Source organism: Lipotes vexillifer, unplaced genomic scaffold (genome assembly GCF_000442215.2).
Source record: "Lipotes vexillifer unplaced genomic scaffold, Lipotes_vexillifer_v1.1 scaffold1495, whole genome shotgun sequence".
Taxonomy (NCBI): domain Eukaryota; kingdom Metazoa; phylum Chordata; class Mammalia; order Artiodactyla; family Lipotidae; genus Lipotes; species Lipotes vexillifer.
This window is the reverse complement of record NW_006781409.1, coordinates 361,873-383,265: the sequence shown is the minus strand read 5'-3', so window position 1 is coordinate 383,265 and position 21,393 is coordinate 361,873. Positions and strand designations below refer to the sequence as shown.

Genomic DNA, 21,393 nt, shown 5'->3' with positions numbered 1-21,393 from the left:
TCCCTCCCTCCCTCCCTCCCTCAGTCATTCTGCAAATGTTTAGTTTGATTCTTCTCTGTGTCAGCCACAGTTCTGGTTCTGGGGATTCTGACCTGAACAAGACAAAGTTCCTGTCCTCACCAGGCTTTCACTCTAGCGGGGGTGGGTCAGTGGGCTTGCTGGTTCATTTTGGGGTGCATTGAGCAGTCTTTTCAATCTGCTAACCGCCTAACCAGTCTTCAGCCCTCTTCCTCTCTCCTCAGCCTCCACCCCCTGCCCTTTTCTCTGGGAACAAACCAGGGTGTAGTGCAGGGAGCCCACATTCCTCCAAGGTCTCTGGCTGCCCAGCATATGCCACGGGAGCCACGAGAGTGTTGTCTGTTGAGCAGGAAGGCTCCTCATGGGGTGCTCGGCATGACAGATGATGCTGGTGTGGAGCTTTCGTGTCAAAAGCCACATCTAAATGGTGATTCTTGTTGGGAGACCATGTGACACATAAGGCCAGCCGCTGAACTCCTGCCCATTTTTCTTTTTTTGTAACGCCCAGGCAGGTGGGCAGGGCTGTACAGGTCTGCTGGCTATGCAGGCTTATATTCTGATGGAGGTGGCACAGGGCTCCCTTTGGCTTCAGCGAGCTGCCAGCTATCAGCGGGTGGAAGAAGCCAGTGGGTAGGAGATCTAGCGCCTTGAGCCTGTTTCCTTGAAATGTTTCCCAATCCAGGCTGTCCGTAGGTAGACAGAATGACTTCTGCTGCTCCCCCTTGAAGGGAACCTGCTTGACCTGGACAGAGGGGCAGTTGACGGGCAGTAGCTGGATATGCACCGCCTTGGAAACACAGTGATGAGGGTAAATCTGGAAAAGTCCTTCTTGTGGTTTGGAGGGTCCTCTGATCTTCTTCCTAGGCCAAGAGAGCAGAACTGATTTTGGTCACAGTAACGGCTTATTTTGGCACGTGTCTACTGAGGCAGCATATGGTAGAGCAGACAGAGCAAGGGTCCTGGGGTCAGATGACCTAGATTCTACCTGGGCTCTGCCGTCTACCAGCTGTGTGACTTTGACAAGTCACTTCATGTCTCTGGGCTTCACTTTCCTCACTGTGAATGAGAAGGTTAGATCCAGCCTGGAGCCTTTAATCTTTACACTGTCTCTGTCCACAGGCCTTGCCCCGGGCCAGCTGTACACGTACCCTGCCCGCTGCTGGCGTAAGAAGAGACGATTGCACCCACCTGAGGATCCGAAGCTGCGGCTGCTGGAAATAAAACCTGGTCAGTGCCCTGTGGAGCTTGGCTGGGCCAGCGATGGGAGAGGTCGGGGGTGCAGGGCTGGCTGAGGACAAGGTTGCTCTGCCGCTTTGTCTGTAGAGCTGAGTTTTCCAGGAGAGTGAACGTGCCTGCATGGCGCTCTCAGGAATAAACACATCCACGTGCCCCCAGCCTCACCAAGCTTCTCTCCCTCTAGGTGTTTCGGGCCTTCCCCTTCCTCTTGCCTTTCTCTTGCCACCCCAGGAGAGGAGGGCAAGCAGGCACAGTGTGGGAACAGGCCCAGGATGAATGACTTTCCCAACAGAGCCGAAGGAGCTGCAGCTCTTTTGGGCCAGGTGATACCTTCCCATGGCTTCAAGTAAGGAAAACTCGTCCCAGACTGTTTCAAAGGAGGACAGTACACCATGTACCCTCTCCCACCCTTACTGGAAATGAGCTAATGGAGGATCTTACACGAGTGGGGCCAGTCACTAAAAATAGAACCCATCTTGCACGTGGAAATGAAAGAGTTTGAGTTCAAAATTTGCCTCTAGGTGATGTTGATTGCTTTGTGGCCATGCAGAAGGAATTGGTTAGTTTTCTTGACTACTGATCTGTTATGACACTCCTGAGTGGGTGGCAATCTTCAGACCTTGCTGCAGCAAGGCCAAGTGATTGCCCTGGGTCCTTAGCTTTAAGGGAATGTCTGGTTTGGGGGAAGCCAGAGCTGCGACATGACTCAGAGTGGTGGCAACAGTGCTGTTAAGTGGGGCAAAGGCAGAGCTGACATGCCCCCTCCCACTGTCACCAAACAACACAGGCCTGTCAAGGCCGGCTGCCTGGCAATGTTACCTCACTCCTGCCTTTTCACACTGGCTCCTTAGGCTGTGTTTTTTCTGCAAAATCTCTACTTAACAGTTCTTCGGGATGCTTTCTCACAGTTCCCTTGTTAAGCATGCTTCAAATTTTCACCCTAACTCACATTTCACTTGTGCAAAAGTTTTATTTGTTAGGGGCGGGTGCTCCACCCAAGTTCTCAAATGGCCTTGCACAATTTACAGACCCTTGCAGACACTCCAGGGTGATGACTGGGGCTGTCCCAAACTCCCTGAGATGCAGGTTGTAGGAGAGCCAAGTCTCCTGGATCACGATTGTGAGCCACATGTGTCATTTTACATTTTCTAGTAGCCACATTTAAAAAAGGAAAAAGAAACAGGTGAAATTAATCTTAACAATAGATCCTATTTAACTTAACATATGAATAATATCATTGCAGCGTGTAATCAGTATAAAAATTATGAACGAGGTATTTTACTTTTTTTGATATTGTTTTTTAATTCCAGTGTGTATCTTGTAACATATTTCATTGCAGACTAGCCACATTTCAAGTGCTTGATTGCCACACGTGGCTAGTGGTCCCCATATTAGCCAGAGTGGTTCTAGAATTACACTCAAAGTATAATCCAGGGCTTCCCTGGTGGCGCAGTGGTTGAGAGTCTGCCTGCCGATGCGGGGGACACAGGTTCGTGCCCTGGTCCAGGAAGTTCCCACATGCCGCGGAGCGGCTGGGCCCGTGAGCCATGGCCGCTGAGCCTGCGCGTCCGGAGCTCTGCAGCGGGAGAGCCCACAACAGTGAGAGACCTGCATGCTGCAAAAAAAAAAAAAGGATAATCCAGTTAAGGATTACCTCATCACTCATCCGTGCCACTTCCAAGAGACCAGGACTCAGACCACTTCCAGATCTGGGACAACAAAGGAGGAAGCCCATACCTCCAAAATAAATTGTTCTTATTGACAATCGTTTATGTTTAATAAAGAAGCCGTAGATGGTGTGGAGTCATGCCGTACTGACTTGTGGTCCGGCCACCTGTAAGTCTTTAAAACCAGTGTTTCTCAAACTTCAATGTGCGTTCCGGGGATGCAGTCCTTGGGATCTGATAAAATGCAGATTCTAACTCAGCAGGTCTGGGGTGAGGACCAAGATTCTGCATCTCTACCAAGCTCCTAGGTGATGCCTGTGCTGCTGAGCTCCCCTTGACAGGCTCTAGGAATGCAGTTATGTCTATGATGCTTGGAGCCTCCCTTGGGCTCTACCATCAGTAGAGTTCTCAGGGGAGAGAGTTCCCCTGACTTGTGAGAGACTGGACACCGGCCTGGAGAGGAATTGTCTCAAGGCATGAGTTTCCTTCCATGTCAGACCTTTCTATGCATAATAAGGAGATGCCACAAGCAATTTGTCATGCCAGCACCCGGTTTGTCCCTCCTGTCTTCCTTTGCGTCCCTGCCTGAGTCCAGCCAGTGGCGGGCAGCTTTCAGCAACAAAGGCCAGGGTTAAACGTGGCTTAGACTTGTCCTTGACCCCAGGTCTTCAGAGCTGAGAGCTTTGTCAGGAAACCAGGTCAGGGCAAGGGGAGGGGGTGTCCACTCAGGAATCTGAGGGACCTTGGAGCAGGTCTGAGGGCAGGGCTGCAGAACAGTCCACTTTTTGTTCAGCCCCCGCCCAGCACAGAGCTCATCTATGGCATCACAGGGTGGGGAGTGGGGAGCCCATCTTGGCTGCTGTGAAGTCGTTTGTTCCTGGGCTAAACTATACACTGATGGAGTCCTCCCTAGGCCTGCAGTCCTCATCCCATCTCCCTCACTGTGAATATGCCATCCTGCCTATGTTTCTTTACTACTTGCTGAAAATAAAAATGTGTCTGTGTGTGGGTGGGATGAGGATGACAGCTGGGGCGAGCTCTTTGGAATCTGAAAGCATTCTCAACGTCCCTGGACCTATGTGTTTCTCACGCCTGACATCACCCCTCCGATCAGTCCTGAATAAACATCTTGCAAACCTCCCACTTGCCTGGGCATCTGAAGGACAACACACGCAACATTATTTCTCTCCGCTGACTGACAACGGAGTTCAGCGTTCTCTGCAGCTTGCACCTGGCTGCAGAGGTGCATGCAAGGTGTTTCAGGGCACAGCCATCACAACTCATGAAGAGGGGCAGGAGCCTGGTGCCAGAGAGGGGCCTCCCCTGGACCGTTCCCCCAAGAATGGAGTTCTGTCCTTGCAAAGGGGAAGCTGAGCTGGCAGGAGAGAAAGGGGGATAGTCAATATCCACCAGAAGGCCCTGAAGCCGGGCAGATGTTGGGCAAAAGCCAGCTGATTCAAAAAGAGCCTTTAACTTCACTTTTTGTTTTTGAATGAGGAAAAAGGGCTGGGAACAAACTTTTACTTGTGTCCTTCTGGGTTAAATCCTCAGATAGTCTGCTTCGATCAGTTTAGCATTTTCTGACCCCAGACCTTTTGGTCCCTGTGGTCTGGAGCAGATTTTATCTTTGTTTTAGAGGTTGGGAAACTGTGGCACTGAATTAGGAAGTTAATTTTCCAAGGGGATATCAGTGGTGAAGCCAAGGAAAAGAACCCTATGGGGGAACCTGTTGGAACTGGCGCCACGTTGCTCCAGGACTCAACACGCACGTTCATCCTGGTGTCTCAGACCTGTAGGGCTCCCGGAATGTACCTGAGGCCTTGTAATGCCCTTCCGCTCTGGGACACTTGGGGAAGAGCCTGGCTCTTTGCCACCCTTGCCAAATTCCAAGGGTGATGGGAAGGAAGGCAGCCAGGAATAGGGTTCTGGTTCTTTCTCTTCGTTTTTTTTTTTGGCAGCCACTCAGTGACTGGGCATGAATGACCAGGATAATCACCACCCTACCACATGTTGGGGGAACATGAATAGTCAGGCAGGGACCCTCAGGGGATGGTAGGCTAGGGTATGGCCCCAAAGCAGAGGGTGCCATAGCTGGCCAACAAGCAAGTCTCAGGGGCCCTCGGAGGGGTGCCCCCCAAGGGGGCGGTCCAGGCAGAGGCCTGAGTCCCACCTGTGAGGGCAGCGGTGGAGAGGCCTGCTTTGCCTGCCTAGGGTGCTGTCCCTGCCGCACTGAACTGCCAGAACTCTACAGATGGGAGCAGGCTGTGGCCAACTTCCCCAGCTTTTGAAAATCCTGCATCTTAATTAGTTCCCTGCTGCTTTTGTACATGGCCCACATTTTAATTTCTTCCACCGTTTTCTGTCTGATGTTCAGCGTGATTTCTCTTCTCCTCGAGGCAGTCCCCCCGACTCCGCCAGCACCCTCCCAGCCCGGGAACAACTTACGGAATGCTGCCGATGTGCCAAGCATGTAGCCTGAGATCGATGAGCCTGTCAGCTGGCTCCCTCTGCCCCCGCCTCTCCGTCTCCCGTGTGCTCCTCACAGGGATGAGCCAGGTGGGGTGGGCGAGACTGGGGGAGGCGGGGGCAGGGACCCGTGGAGCCCCCAGCCAGGTGTGAGCCAACGGACAGCGTGACCTTCCCCCGGCCCACAGAGGAGTCTGGCTGTGTCCTTCCAAGGGGGAAGGACGCTGAGCTCCCACCCCATATGTCAGTGCTTATTTGTCTCTGCGAGGGGGTTCCTTGAGCGTGGTACAGCGGGGAGAATGGATGCCTTCAAGTGCATCAGGGGGAAATGACCAGTCATTTATCTCTTTCCTGCAGTGTCAGAGCTGCAGCCATCCATCCTGGAGGCCGGCAACAGCAGCTTTTTCACAGCTCTTGTTGGCCTCGTGAGCTGGAGAGAGGTGGGCAGGCCACTCCGGCCCCTGCTTTGTGCCCTCCTGGCAGTCTGGGGGAAGGCGCTGGGTCCGGGGGACTGGGCCTGGGCCTATGACACTGCTCGAGTCTCGCAGGGCTCTGCGAGCCTGGGCTGGGCCAGGAAATGGGCAGCAGCTGGGAGTCGGCTGGGTGGAGGCGTGCACAGCTGCTGCAGAGTTTCCATGGCTGGGTTTTTCAGTTGGACCTGGGGGAGCCATGTTTAGAGCATAGGTTGTAAGGCTGTCGCCCTGTTACGCCAGGGCCTGTTCACTTGTATCTCTCCCTGCTGGAAGGCGCACATTTTGAGTGCAGAGGCCCACCCAATCCTTCATCTGTATTCCCAACAGCCAGCACCAGACTTGGCACATAGTAGGTGGACAGCAAAGATTTATTAAAGGGATGAAGGAGAGAAAAGTGCCTGGTGTCTGATCTCAAGCTTGAAGAACGTGGCTTAGCTCTCATCATGCCCACTGCACGGATGAGGGAGATTGAGTGGGAGAGGCGGAGCCTTCGGCAGCTGACCTGGCCTCCCCATCTAGCACCCAGCCTGGCCCGTGGGGCCTGTCCCAGCTTTGCCATCTTGCCTCTCTTTGGTTTTAGCCCATAGGGGCCTTCATTATGTCGAACAGCTGTGCTCTGCAGGAGAAAAGGCCTCAAATAGGAATCACAAGACCTGGGTTCAAGTCCAGACCTCTCCACCCACTGGCTGTGTGATTTTGGGCAGTCACCTAACCACTCTGGCCTTGATTCTTCATCTGAAATGCAGATCATGGCAGCTGCTCTGCTTGTTTCCTGGGGTTGTTCTCAGGGTCCAGTGGGAGGGTGGAGCTGGAGGACTTGGCACTGTGATGCCACCTCCATGCAGTGCTGCTAGGTGGGCCGAGGGGGCCTCAGCCAACCCTGTTCTGTCCCCAGCACGTGCCCATTGCAGGCAGCTCACTGCCCAGCTGGAAGAGTGTGTGCTGTCTGGCCAGAATGGGAACACAGTCTGCCTTAGAGTCTTTTTTTTTTTTTGCGGTACAAGGGCCTCTCACTGTTGTGGCCTCTCCCGTTGCGGAGCACAGGCTCTGGACGCGCAGGCTCAGCGGCCATGGCTCACGGGCCCAGCCGCTCCGCGGCATGTGGGATCTTCCCCAACCGGGGCACGAACCCGTGTCCCCTGCATCGGCAGGCGGACTCTCAACCACTGCGCCACCAGCGAAGCCCTGCCTTAGAGTCTTTTAAAAGCCCGAGTCTAGCATCTTCTATCCTGAGGAGAAAAGACCTGGCGTCTGGCTGTGGGATCTACCTTTCCCAGAACCACAGCTTGCCCAAGCTCACCCCTTGTGTCCCAGAACTGAGTCCTCTCGCATACACTGTCCAGAGCACAGAGATAAACTTGGAAGGCTTCCTCTCTGTTTTACTAACACCTGTCATCCCGTGGCGCTGGGCCAGGCCTGTCTGGCTGGGTCTTTTCTCCTGCCCTTGGCCTAGGCTGATCTGCCTTCTTCTCTGAGAACCGCTCCTCTGTGGACTTGCTCCGGTATGGCTCTGTACCTGTGCCCCTTGGCACTGGGCACCCAGCCTCCTTCACTGTGTGGGGATGCCCCCTGCTCAGGGGCCAGGGGCTGGCCCTCTGGCTGTATCTAGCAACCAGGACATAGGCACCATGAGGACAGGGCCCTCTCCTAAGCACTGGCTCACTGGCGGGGCTCCACACCTACTGCAGTCACTCCTAACTAGTCTCCTCACTCTGCCCTCACCTTTCTTCAGGTGACTTCACAGTGATCCTGTTAAAATATAGCCATCATCAACCTAAATGCCCACCAACAGACGAATGGCTAGAGAAGATGTGGTGCATATATACAATGGAATATTACTCAGCCATAAAAAGGAACAAAACTGGGTCATTTGTAGAGACGTGGATGGACCTAGAGACTGTCATACAGAGTGAAGGAAGTCAGAAAGAGAAAAACAAATATCGTATATTAACGCATATGTGTGGAACCTAGAAAAATGGTACAGATGAACCAGTTTGCAGGGCAGAAATAGAGACACAGACGCAGAGAACAAACATACGGACACCAAGGTGGGAAAGCAGGCGGGGGGAGTAGTGGTGGTGGTGGGATGAATTGGGAGATTGGGCTTGACATATATACACTAATATGTATAAAATAGATAACTAAGAAGAACCTGATGTATTAAGAAAATAATAAAATAAAAATTAAAATATATACATAGGCATCATAATGTCACCCTTTGCTTGAAACTACCAATGGCTTCAGAATTAGAAGTCAGCGTTCTTGCAATGGCCTACACAGCTGTTCAAGGCCCCAGAACTCTCTGAACTGGGCTCCTACCCTTTCCCTGGCTCACTGTGCTCTGGGCAGACAGGCCTCAGTTTCAGGGCCTTGGCGTGATGGCGCCTTTGCTTAGGACGTCCTTTCCTATTAGCCGCGTGGCCTCCTTCCTGCTCCTTCAGGCTTGTGCTTTCCTGGCCACATCTAAAAGTGGAACCGCCCTCCCATAACCCCCGATGCTCCAGCTTCCCCTCCTCTGCTCTGTTTGTCTCCAGAACATTGATTACCATCTGCCATACTATTGGTCTTGCTTGTTTATGTCTTGTTTCTCCCCCACTAGAATATAACTTCTGTGAGGGCAAGAATTTCTGTCTCTTGTTCACAGCTGTGTCCTCAGCACCTAGAACAGAGCCTGGTACATAGTAAGTGCTCAATAATTATTTGTAAAATGAATGAGTGGAGCAAGCCCTCTTCCACATGGTTCTACTGTGATTTCCAAATCTGCAGCATGGGCCCCCCTGGAATTGGAGCAGTATCTCGGCCTGTGAGCTGAGTCCCATCCTCAGCCTCCTCTGTCCTCTTAACTGCTCCAGACTTGGTTTCCTCGCTTCCATTCGCCCTGGGCCCATGCCCAGTTGCAGGGAGCTGTGTCTCACCACGTCTGATGGTCTGAGAGCGTCAGAAGGTGAGGAGTTTTGCTGAGAAGTGCAAGGAGAAGGAGACTTTAGAAGGGGAAAACGGGGGGCTCACATGAATTGAGCATCCTCCCTGTGCAGACGCTGTATATCCATTATCTCATCTGGCCCTGTAAAAACACTGGGAAGTGGGCTTTGTTGTACAGATGAGGAGATCAAGGCCAAGTGTGCAGTGTAGGGTACAAGAGCTGAGATTTCACCCCAGACAGCTTCTTGCATTTTCCAGCAATCTGTATTCCCTCGAACCATTCCACCCCTCAGTCCATGCCCACCGTCCTTCCGCTCCCTCACCTTCCCGCTAAGTTGTATTGACGTGGTCTGCTGACCAGCCCAGTGGTGAGCTTCCTTTGATAGTGTGGGTGTTTTTCTGTGTCTCAGGGGTGAGGGAATGCTTATCTATGCTGCCAACCTCTGGGTGCTGCTTCCAGGGGCCCATCATTGTGTGTTGGCTTAGGGGTGAGTGGGTAGGCACAGCAGAGAGTGGGGACCACAGGGCTCTTGGGACCGTGATCAGTCCTCCTGTTGCGTGCATATCTTGGGCTTCTAAAAGAAGCAGTAATGAGGGGCTGCAGGGTGCAGCCTGGGTGATGGGTCCTCATTGTGAACCTCATCTATTTTGAGCTTTATGAATCACAAAGCAGGGAGTCAAACGCAGCCAAGAAAATGGCACCCCTGAGGAATGCACAGATGGATTCCTGGGCCTGCCACCATCTCAGGAAATCAGGGCTTTGGTCCCCTCCAATGTCTTCCTCCCTAGGGTGAGAGATAACAGTACCCCTCTCCTTCCCCATGAGCCCGAGAGTCTGTTGGGCATAAATGAAGAAATGATTCCTAAGCTTCTTGCTCCTTGGTGTAAGTTGATGTATAAACCCACGGAAATGTGATGAGATTAACTCCTCAAAGTAATAAGTGGCCAGGAGAGAAAACTGCACATTTGTATTTTTAATGAAAAACTAGCGTCAGGTGGAAAAAAAAATCTGAGCACTCATGATGTAGCAGGAGGATTGTCTGCCGTTGTCTGTGGGGTTTCTACCTCCTTTGCACCATAACTCTATCTCCAGGCTCCTGCGTCAGAGAGCGCCCGTGATGGATGGACGGATGGATGTGCCTTGTCAGGGTGTTTCACCACGATTTCCCTGGGGGCAGTCTGTCTGTTGGCAGAGCACAGCCTCCCCAAAGATGGTATCTCTTGCAAACTCGACAGCTAACAGACAGCTCCTCTCTTTGTATATGTCCCCAAAGAAGAACTGTCTTAATCTGTTTTTTATATGGCATATTTTATTGTAATCCATATATGACTTGCAGGTTCCCAGTCCTCCATCCTGAGGCAAAAAATGCACGAGGAGTCAGAGGCTCCGTGAGCCTGTGACATCCAAGTGTTTGCATTTTTAAATGACCTGGGATTTAATTACTCACCGTGCTCCCATGTTGCACTTTCAGCCTCGTCTTGCCTGCATCCTGTTAATGAGCTCAGTGGTTCCAACAACCCAGTGGAAGCCTTGCATTTGGTGCATTGGGTGGCAGGCTTGGGGCACCTGTGTCAAAAGCCTGTGGCTTTGATCTCCACCCGAGAGGATGGCTGCCCTGTCCACAGCCCTGGGGAGAAGCCATTGCTCTTCACTGGTGACTTTTTCTTTTTTTCTTTTTTTTTCTTTGCTTTTATTTGTGCTTTCCTTTCCTCCCTCCCTCCCTTCCTTCCTTCCTTCCTTCCTTCCTTCCTTCCTTCCTTCCTTCCTTCCAAGACTTTCTATGCTTCAGTCCTTGTTTGTCTGAGAGGTGTTTTCTTATTTGGAAACTGATTTGCTTCAGCTTGCACAGAAGCTGTCTCTGGTGTGATGGATCGTGCTGGAAGTCACCCAAGGAGTATCTCTGTTCCCAATTAGAAGTGCAGGCAGTGCTGCGTGCGGGGGCCTGGGGAGGTGGCTGGCTTGGGTGACAGCTGCTGCCGCTCCGGAGAGAGTACCGATCTGTGGGTTTGTATCCATGTGTATAAAATCAGGCTAATTTAAAGATGAATTAGGTGTGTGTGTTTTAGACCATTTTCTTTTAATGTTAAGTGTTTGATGGCTCCTGTCAGGTTATGTGGTCCCCAAATTTGTGCAAGGGTCAAAATGAATACGCTTTTAAAGAATTATTAAATCTTATATCCAGATGAGCTGTATTAGAATAAAAACGAATCAATGAAATCCCTAAGCGCTCCATAGGGAGCATGTCTAGGACGTGCATTGTGCAAGAGCTTGGACCTGTTACCTTATTTTTCCTTCCCTCTGGGACCTCCTGTGGTCTGGAGCCAGAGAATGTACCCTCTGCTGCTTTGTTCGGAGGGCACTGGTTAGCCTGTCACTCTGACCTTGCAGGCTTTACCCATAGTGCTTTGAAACCAGGGTTTGCCAGGGGTCGGCTAGAGTGTTGTTCTGGAATGGTGCTCAGCCGGTATCAAGTAGACAGCACTAAGAGCATATTTAACGTCCTTCCATTTTTTAGAAGCAAAATCATAGCAAATGTTCCTTTTAATTCTGTAAACCTGTAGTGTTTAATATGGTAGCCACCAGCCACGTGTGGCCATGGAATACTTGAAATGCAGCTAATCTGAATTGAGATGCACTGTAAGTGTAAAATACTCACTAGATTTCAAAGACTTAATGTGAGTAAAATAATGTAAAATATCACAATAATTTAAAAATATTGGTTACACATTGAAGGGATAATGTTTTGGACACGTTGGGTTAGATGAAATACATATTAAGATTAACTGTGCCTGTTGCTTTTTCCTTTTATTAATGTGGCTACTAAAAAGTTTAAAATTACATGAATGGCTTGCATTATATTTCTATTGGACAGCATTGCTGTGCCATTAAATCAGAATCATTCAAACTTTGATAATAATAACATGTAACATTTTTAGGATACTTAGAAGATCCCAAGCTCTTTACTATATGATCTAATTTTGAATCTTGTTTTGAATAGAAAAAAAGCAAAGCCAAAATTGGTAAGCCTCCTTTTCCACTCTGTTTCTCACACTAGTTTTTGTGGGGATCTTTTCAGAGTTTCTTTATGCAGTGTATTACCATGTTTAATTCTCACACCAACACTATGAAATAGATACTACGATCATCCCCATTTAACATATAAGGAAGCAGACTTAGAGGTTTAGGTAACCAGCCCGTGGTCCTTTGGCTAATACCTGGCAAGGCCAGGGTTTGACTCCAGGCGTTTCTGAAAGCAGAACTTCTATGAGCCAATTAAATATTTTGGTAATTAGGCAAAGATAATGCCACTAAATTTCTCTGTGACCCTGGGAAAGTCTCTGTGTCTTTCTGTGCTCTACTTTCCTCGTTAAGTGATTGGACTCCAGATGCTGTTGGGGGTCCCTTCTAGCTCTTCGAGTGTAGGAGAGCCCATTTCACTCTCCCCATTTTGCTTCTCTTCTCCCTCATGCTTCGGACCCTGTGCCCATCTCAGAGGATCAGAGGACCAGAGGACCAACAGCGTAGACTGAATGATGGGAAAGCAGGATGGAGGAATGGTTAGCAGGGGAGGAAGAAGCAGCAGGGCGAGCAGCATGAGGGAGTTTACCAGTGATGGACAACTCAGTACCGTTGTGTGGAGTGAACGCCCCATGGGGATGTTCGCATAGAACAGAGCCCAGGACCTTGACACAGACCTGCCCTCAGCCTCAGCAAAGGTCTGCTTTCTATCTCGAAATATGAAAACTGTGGAGGTGTTCTAGGAGGGCAGTGAACATGCACAAAGGTTTGGGAAACGACTTTTCAGGGAAGGACCAGATCGAGGCAAGGTGAAGTCCATACAGCCTAGAGGTTAGGTGAATGGGTTCTGAGGCAGATTGGGGTCAAGGCTGGACTTTGCCCCTTACCAGGTGTCTGATGCTGAGCAAGTTTAAGCCTCCCTAAGCTGCAGCATCCTAATCTGTGAAATGGGATGATAACTGTGCTCACCACTTGGGTGGCGGTGGGGATTAAGTGATACATAGCAATAACAGCTGACACATTTTGAATGTTTACTATGTGCCAGGCACTCTGTATGTACACAAACATATCAGTGCTTGTTGGGACTCAGCCTGAGCCTGCAAACTTCTAATAAGAATACAATGAGTGGGGCTCTTGTCACGATCTTAACCGTGTCTAGGAAAGATCCTTTGGCTGCATTCTTGTCCTGCTGTGTGGCTTTTGGTGAAGTTACTTAACTTTTCTGAGCCTCAGGTGACTCATTTATAAAATGAGATGATAGGACTTGCCTGGTGGTCCAGTGGTTAAGACTCCATGTTCCCAATGCAGGAGGCAAGGGTTCGATCCCTGGTTGGGGAACTAAGATCCACATGCTGCACAGCATGGCCAAAAAACAAAACAAAACAAAAATCAAATTCTCCAGCATACTGCACGGGGCGGCCAAAAAAAAAAAAAAAAAAAAAAGAAGAAGAAAAAGAAAATGAGATGATTAAAGCAGATGATTTGTAAGGCCTTTTCAGCTCTAAAATACTGTGCAATTCTGGAAATAGGATTTATTTAGTGTTGAGAAGGCTAAAGGGGATACTAAAATATGAACTTCATAAATAAAAAAATATATATGATTATTATAAATCTGAGGGATGGTGAACAGCTGTTCTCTTTTGGCTGAGGACAGGACATGAGGCAACATATTTTAATTGTTTTAGATTAGACATTTGGAAGCCTTTTGTGACTTGGGAGAAAGACTAATATGTCATTGGAGCAGGCTCTGGAGCTGCACACTCTGAACTCACCAAAGCAGACAGTTGGCTATTTTTCTGTGTGATGTAACTTCACCACACAGCCCTTCCTTGACCCCCGATCTAAAGTAGACACCGCCCCCCACACTGTATTCTTTCTTCACATTTCACCCTGTTGCTTTTCTCTGTAGCACTTATGACATTTTGTAATTGCATATTTATTTTGTACTTAGCATTTAATGTCTATTTTTTTTGAGTTTTATTTATTTTTTATACAGCAGTTTCTTATTAGCTATCCATTTTATACATATTAGTGTATATATGTCCATCCCAATCTCCCAATTCTGTCTCTTTAGATTGTCAACCATCTAAAGGCCGGGTTGGTCGCTATTTGGTTCACCTACTATGTACCTAGTTCTAACACGGTGGTCATCACATAGCAGGTGCTCAGTAAATATTTGTTGAATGAATAAGTGGGTGAATGAGTTTCAGAGGTGGTTGATTTGGGGGTAATACTTCCTGATGGAGGTGGATCCTCTGCTTGCCTTTTTTGGTAAGAAAATCCCAAAGACCTTGTCTTTCAAGGGACTTTAGATACTGTTTCTCCTTCCCACCATCATCTCCTGGGGGCTGGTCATGCACGGGTGTGAGTTTCTTCAGTTTTAATGGGCTGCCTGAGCACCCTTTCTTATGGGCTGGCCAGCCTGCATCTGGCTCTGGTGGAGGAGATAGAAGGGGAATGTGGAGCTCCATTTGAATAAAGGCCAGTGGAACGCAGGTTGGTTGTGCTCGTTATTTCTGTCTGTTCCCCCAGAACAGCCTTTTGCCCTTCTTTACGCTGCCCTGGGCCCCAGGAAGCTGACCTCAATGGCTGCATCATTGAGGCTCCCTTGCCCTCTGGTTTCTGGTTGAGCTTGGCCAGTGGGAGGGCAAAGCAGGAAGACAGGGCAAGGAGAGAGAGGTTGGGTGCGTTGTGCCCGAGAGCTCTCCATGGCTCTCTCCAGGTCTTGCAAACACACTCTCTCTGTCCCTCCAGGGATAGCAGGGCTCATGACCCCACCACTGTTAACTGCCCTGGTGCTTCCCCATTCCTTGTCCCCTAATTCCTGTCCACACCTCTGTAAACTCCATACAGATGGGCCATTCGTTCCCCTGACCGTTTGCTCCGGCACCACCCCCTCATGGTCTTTCACCCGTCTTACCTGATACAGGGTAGGGACTACGCATCTAATCACAGGGGGTAGGAAGTGCAGGGTCCGGGGAGAGGTTGGAGGAATATTTTGTAGTAAATCCGAGTATGATCGCCTGTACCTGAGGTTTCTATTTTTAATGAAAATAACAGAAAAAAAAACCAAACAAACCCCAAAACAAACCAAAAGACCCTCAAGCACCCTCCTTTGGGTTAGGAGTTGGGGGAATTCTTGAGAAAGGGGTTCAGTTTCTCTCTCCGATTTCTCTCATGGGCAGGGCCGGCACTGGTTGCCACTGCTCAGGTGGCCCCATGATCTCAAGCCCCACGAAACCAATCAGACTCTGATGTCTTCAGAACAAACGCCCCAGTGTGCGGGCACTGCAGCTCCCAGCTGCTGATCAGGGGCCTGTTAGGCATCTGCTCTCGTTCTTTTTCTTCACTGGGCTTCAGAGGCCTTTACTTCCCTGGTGAGTTGATAAGAACAGCCTCTCTGAGGTTGAAATAGCTTTTCATGGAGCAGACTGGAGCTGGGCAGCCAGCATGGCCGGGGGGAGGTCATGGAGTTGGCAGACAAGAGTTGGCATAGAGGGAGAAGATAATAAAACTCGAGGCCGACATTGGTGCACCGCTTTAGAGTTTTCAAAGCGCTTGAATGTAAAGGAACACATTTATGCTCCACAAAATGGCCTGGTGGGGTGCTGGGCATTGTCACCCTCACTTTGTAGATGTGCAAAAGGGCTCGGGGATCCTTGAGCGCCTCGCCCAAAGTCACAGAGCCAGAGGGTGGCAGAAGCAGGACAGAGACGCAGGCCGTCTGACCCCGTGTTCTTCTGGCGCCCCTTCTGCCCTGTCTCCGCCGTCTCTGAGGGAGCAGGCAGGGCTGGGCTCTGGCTCTGGGACTGTGAACTGGAGATGGAAAAGCTGAACTCCAGTGTTCCTGTTCGTCCCGGAGGAGAGATCGCAGGCATCTTGAATCCTTGCCGGGGGCTGCGGTTCCCCCATGCCCCCAAGGGCCACCCTTCCTGTCCCTCCTGTCTCTCCTGTTTCCAGTGGCCTGACACTGCTTTTCTGTCCTTGTTTTTCAGAAGTGGAGCTGCCTCTGAAGAAAGATGGGTTCACCTCAGAAAGCACCACCCTGGAAGCCTTGCTCCGTGGCGAGGGGATCGAGAAAAAGGTGGACACCAGGGAGGAGGAAAACATCCAGGAAATACAGGTATTTCTGTGCTTGCGGGACGGGTTGGGGGTGGCCCCCAAGCATCACCATCATGCTTCCGGAACTCCAGCCCCAGCTCTGGTCATTCTCTCAAGGGCCAGGGCTGCGTCTCAACTTCCCACCACAACTGGGAAGCTGGCCTTGGTCTCCCTGTTAGTCCACTCAAAATGTAGTTTTGGAGCCTACGGTGCGCCAGGCACCGTGCGAGGTCCTGGGGACACAGTGGTGAGTGAAACTGACCGCATCCTCTTTCCGGCCCCCGGGAGCCAGCAGCCACAGCCCAGGCTTGGAAAGCTCAGTTGTTTGGGGCAGCCAGCCCCCGCAGGGATCCCCACCGCACCCCTGCCTCACACCCCCTCATCAGCTCTAGTTCACCGGCTGTCTTGTCCTTCCCCAGCACCACCCGCCTGTCCTTCAAGGCCAGTTTAGAAGTCATCCCCCAGGCAGGTTGGTGGCTCCCGTCCTCATGTGTTCACCACCCTCTATGCACAGCATGGCTAAGGCTGCCACCACGCAGGGTCACCATGCAGGATTACAATGGTGTGCTCTGACGGTGTCTTATTTACGTGTCTTGAGTCCCCATTGTTGAACCCAATGGTTGGCACAGAAGCTCGTAATAATATTAATGAATACAAATATGAAATTGTAGTTTTTAATAATTAAACATAATGAAATTATTAAAATTAAATTACATTTGTATTACATTAATACTTTATATTAAAATTATACATTTTATGTTATACATATATCATACAATTACATATTTATTAATTTTATATCCAATCTAATATTCACATATTAATTTATTAACATTGTAATTAAATGACTACCAGTAAAATGTTTGGTTTGCGTCGTCAGTACCACAGTGTGTGGGTTCCGTCGAGTCAGAGACCGTGCCTTCGTGTTCCCTGTTGTACCCTTGGGGCCTTGCATGTGCTCAGCAGAGTCTGGTCTCAATAAAGGCGTTGAATGAGTCAGTGAATGTGGCCTCTTTCTCCTCCATTCCTGCGTTTAGATGAATGGTCCAGTCTTTTCCATCTGGTCGTCACAACATGGCTTATATTTGTTCCCTCCTCTACTTGTCAGACCTACAGCCCTAGTAAAGATCCTTATTGACTGAAACCTTTATATGTCTGACACACCTTGGAGTTGTCTTCGACCCTTGTCTTTCTCTCACACCCAATATCCATTCATCAGGAATCCTGTCCACTGTGCCCTCAACACAAATCCAGAGCGTGGCCCCTTCTCACCACATCCACTGCTGCTGCCCTGGTCCAAGGCACTCACATCTCCTGTCTGAACGGTTGCAATTGCTTTCTAAGTAGTCCCCTGCTCATGGCTGAGAGGGAGACTTTCCCGTGCTCAAACCCTGCACTGGCCCCTGTGCTCCCGCGAAAAAGTCGCGGCCCCCTCACCTCTCTCTGACCCGCTTCTTCCTCTCTTCCTGGCTGACTCAGCTCTAGGCGCACCGACCTTCGGCTACTCACGTACACACCAGGTGCGCTGCACCTCCGGCTCTGCTCTGGCTGCTTCCTCTGCCTCACAGCCCTCTCCCCATATGCTGGGCTCTCAGCCTCACCTTCTTCCAAGTTTTGGTTCCTGTCTCTTCTTATCTGTGAAGTTTACCCTGACCACTGAATGTAATACCACATCCTGTGCCCTCTCCGCCCCGCAGCACTCCCAATTCTCTTACTCTGCTTTCCTTTTCTTTTTCTTTTTCCCCATAGGTTTTACCAGCATCTAACATACTTTATAATTTACTGATTTATGATGCTATTGTTTATTTTCTGTTTCCTTCTAGTAGAATGTAAACTCCTCAAGGGCAGGAATCTTTGTCTCTCTTGCTTGCACCCCTTTGTATCGCAAGACCTAAACAGTGCCTGCACATAGCAGGTGCACAATAAACATTTATTGTGTGGATGCACGAGTGAACAGATTCCTGTGAGTTGCCCGTCCCCAGTCTGTCCCCTCTCCACCATGTCCTACTTTGATAGCTGACCTTCCATCCCAAAACACAATGCTGCTTGTGCCATGCCCTTGTTTAAAAAACTTGGCTAAAACACTTTTGTTTCTCGCTAAATGAATCTAAAGTGATGAGTGTGATCTTCTTGGGCCTCCTCTCTCCGCTCCTAACCTAGTTTTCAGGCTTATTTCCCACGATTCCTTTACTCCCTCTGTTCTCCAGCCTCCTTTCCTCCGTGCCTCTGGTCATGCTGTGCCCTTTATCTGGTGTGCCTTTTCTTCCATCACCACGTGTACAAATTCCACCCACCTATTAGGCTCAGCCCTGATACCACCTTCCCCATGAAGCCTTTCTTGATCACCCCCCACCCCCTAGTTCTCTTTTTACCGCTGGCATTTAGGGCACCTAGTACTTTCTTTTTCTTCTTCTTTTTTTTTTTTTTTTTTTGCTATTCATGTATTATCCCCCATTTTTGGACTTTTAGATCTTTGAAGTCACCGTCTGTCCCATCTGTATTGCCCGTTAAGAGTATTTTTGCTCAGTTGGGGTAATTTGACTGAGTCAATGAGTGGGACAGAACCATTGCCCAGAAGCCTTGATGCTCTAGAGACAGGCAGCCCTTTCCTTTTCGAGCGGGCGGTGGGTTCGAGTCCTTCTCAGGCAGCATCGGGCCAGTATATGGGTTGTCATTGTCAAATCATCATCATCACCATCCTCCCTGATGTAACCAGAATGTCTACTATATGCAAAGCATGGGCCTACCACCTGCTGTGCTAGGAACCGAAACCAGGACCAAAAGCCAGATGAGTTTACATGTTTTTATTGGCTTTGATTATTAAAATAAAGTGCACATGTAACAAATGGACTGTTTTGTTCATTTTTCCATTCATTCCATCAAAGTTTATTGAGTGCCTCCTCTGAGCAGGCATTGTGCTGGGCTCTGGGGTAACAGGGAAACCAAGAGAGACCTGTCCCCTCTGCTCATACTTATTTTGTAGCATGACATACAGACAGAAAGCAAGTAAACAAACAAGTAAAATAACTGCATTTCAGGATAAATGCCATGAAAAGAACAGAGTATGAAGGCTCAGTCTAAGAGGAGGGACAGATTCTAGGTAGCATCCTAGGGGAGACAAGGGCTATACCCCGGTCCTGTGAGATGAGAAGGAGCCAGCAAAGTGAGGAACCTGGGAAGGGCTTTCTGGGCAGAGGAACAGTGCTCTCGAAGGCATCGCGATAGTTCTGAGCTCGTTGTGTACAAAGAACAGAGGCTGGTGTGGCTGGAGCAGGGTGCCAGCGAGGGAAGGGCCGGGGAGGCACTTGGAGAGGTGGGCAGGGCCAGACCTGCAGGAGGCTCTTGGATTCGTGGGACGTGAAAAAGGAAGCCATTTGGAGGATTTTAACCAGGGCAGTGAATTTGTGTTTCCTTAAGACCCCTCTGGATGCTGCATGGAAAGGAGACTGGATGCAGGGCCAGCAGCGCAAGGAGGGAAATAGCAGAATTTTGCACTCTTCCAGCTGGAGATAATGGAATCTTTAAAGAGGAATTCCTCTGATGCACACACAATAAAAAAAAAAAAAAAAAGAAAAAAGAAAAAAGAAAAAGAGGAATTCCTTCTTTTTTAAAAGAGCACAACCACAAACGATCATTATCATCACCGTAAAGACTGGTTAGAGTAACAGGGAGCAAAGTTGTTTTAAAATGTGTTTATTTTCCAGATAATGTCCTTGGACAGGGAATGCAAGTGTGTCACGGGGGATGAGCTGCATCTCTAGTTGGACACCCCTGCTCTTCATTCCTAATACAGGATGCTCCCTCTGCTTCCTGAGCCCTGAATACGGGCTTTGTTTGTTAGGAACTCCTGGCTTCTCCCGAGTTGTGTAGAGAGGCTTCTGGTGTCAGGGCCACGTCGCAGGAAATGCAGAAGCACAGGAAATGCAGAGACACAGGAAATGCTGCTGTCCCATGTGAGGCCTAGGGCTCGGACCAGAGGTTCTAGAGACACAGGAAAGCCAGTGGGAAGAGGGAGGGAGAAGTCAGTTTTCTCCAGGATGTTGAAGCTGTGTGTCACATCTGGGGACTAGTGCAGCTACCTTTACCAGCTTTCACCTTCCAACCCAGAGTCCATATTGCAGGTATTGCAGGTAATAAATACCTTCATAATAAAAAATGAGAGTGGCATCAGACTTGCGCTGAGATGCCAGAGGCAATGATCTTTAAATTCGAGACACTTGGAACTTACCATGATTAAATGACTTCAACACCCAGAGAGTTTGCAAGATGGCTATACAAACAGCAACAGTTGTCGTAAGAATGACACCTTGTATTTATGCCACATCTTTTCACCAAAGGCTGCAGAGCGTCTGACTTCTCATTGTCTCACTAGTGTTCCCCGCTACGGTTCAGGAAGCCAAGGCGCAGGAAGGCTAGGACGCTTGCTGTGGACCCGGGCCAGCGTTTCCTAGCTGTGGGCCAGAGGTCGTGTCTGGCAGATGCCGTTGCTTCTCTGTTAGGTGGCTAAGGTTGGCCCAGAGAGCCTAAGCGCTATCAGCTGATGGCTTCCCATATAAAGCTGGTAGAGAAGCCAGAGAAGAATTTACTAGACCTATTTTGAGTTCTTTGGGAGGATTTGGCGATTAGCAATATCCTGATCCCTGCGATGGGAATGGAACTCTCTGACAAGAAGGGTGGGAGAAAGTCACTGGAAACTCACCCCTGGGCTTCCTGCTTTGAGGACAGGCCCAGGGCATTGTCCAGGAGGCCACTGGAGCAGTGATGGTGATACCAGAAGTCAGTACCATGCATGCTGCTTTCTAAGTCTTTTTAAAAAAAATTATTTAGCAGCATGAATGTTTTTTTTTTTTTAATTTTAATTTTTTGTCTGTGTTGGGTCTTCATTGTTGTGCGTGGGCTTTCTCTAGTTGCTGTGAGCAGGGGCTACTCTTTGTTGCAGAGCGCGGGCTTATCACTGCAGTGGCTTTTCTTTTTGCAGAGCACGGGCTGGAGGTGTGCAGGCTTCAGTAGCTGTGGCACGTGGGCTCAATAGTTGTGGCTCGTGGGCTCTAGAGCGCAGGCTTAGTAGTTGTGGCGCACAGGCTTAGTTGCTCTGTGGCATGTGGGATCTTCCCAGACCAGGGCTCAAACCCATGTCCCCTGCATTGGCAGGCGGATTCTTAACTACGGCGCCACCAGGGAAGTCCCGCTTTCTAAGTCTTTTCATAGCTTGTGTGATTGTCGCACTATTACCACAAGGATAGGTGGATGCTGTTGTCCTGTATAACTTGGTGCCCACCCACCTTTCTAGCTTCATCTTAGGCCAGTCTCTTCCTGAGCCACTGAGCTCTGGTCACATTGGCCTCTTCATGCTCTCTGGACAAGCCGTATTCCCCTCCCTGCTTCAGGGAGTTTGCTCATGCTGCTGCCTTTGAGTAGAATACTTTCCCTCCACTCCTCCCTTTGGTCCCTGTTCCCAAGGTTAGTCTCTGTCCATCCTTTACATCTAAAC

At 49.6% G+C, this 21,393-nt stretch overlaps 1 protein-coding gene across 1 annotated transcript in view; it reads left to right on the top strand.

Annotated features, from left to right (window-relative positions):
- Nucleotides 1-21,393, top strand: part of DPF3 (double PHD fingers 3) — a 195,675-nt gene that overhangs the window by 61,724 nt on the left and 112,558 nt on the right. Inside the window, exons 4-5 of the mRNA XM_007454738.1 lie at nt 1,138-1,245; nt 15,797-15,924. Coding sequence (XP_007454800.1) covers nt 1,138-1,245; nt 15,797-15,924 — 236 coding nt within the window. The remainder of the gene's footprint in view (nt 1-1,137; nt 1,246-15,796; nt 15,925-21,393) is intronic.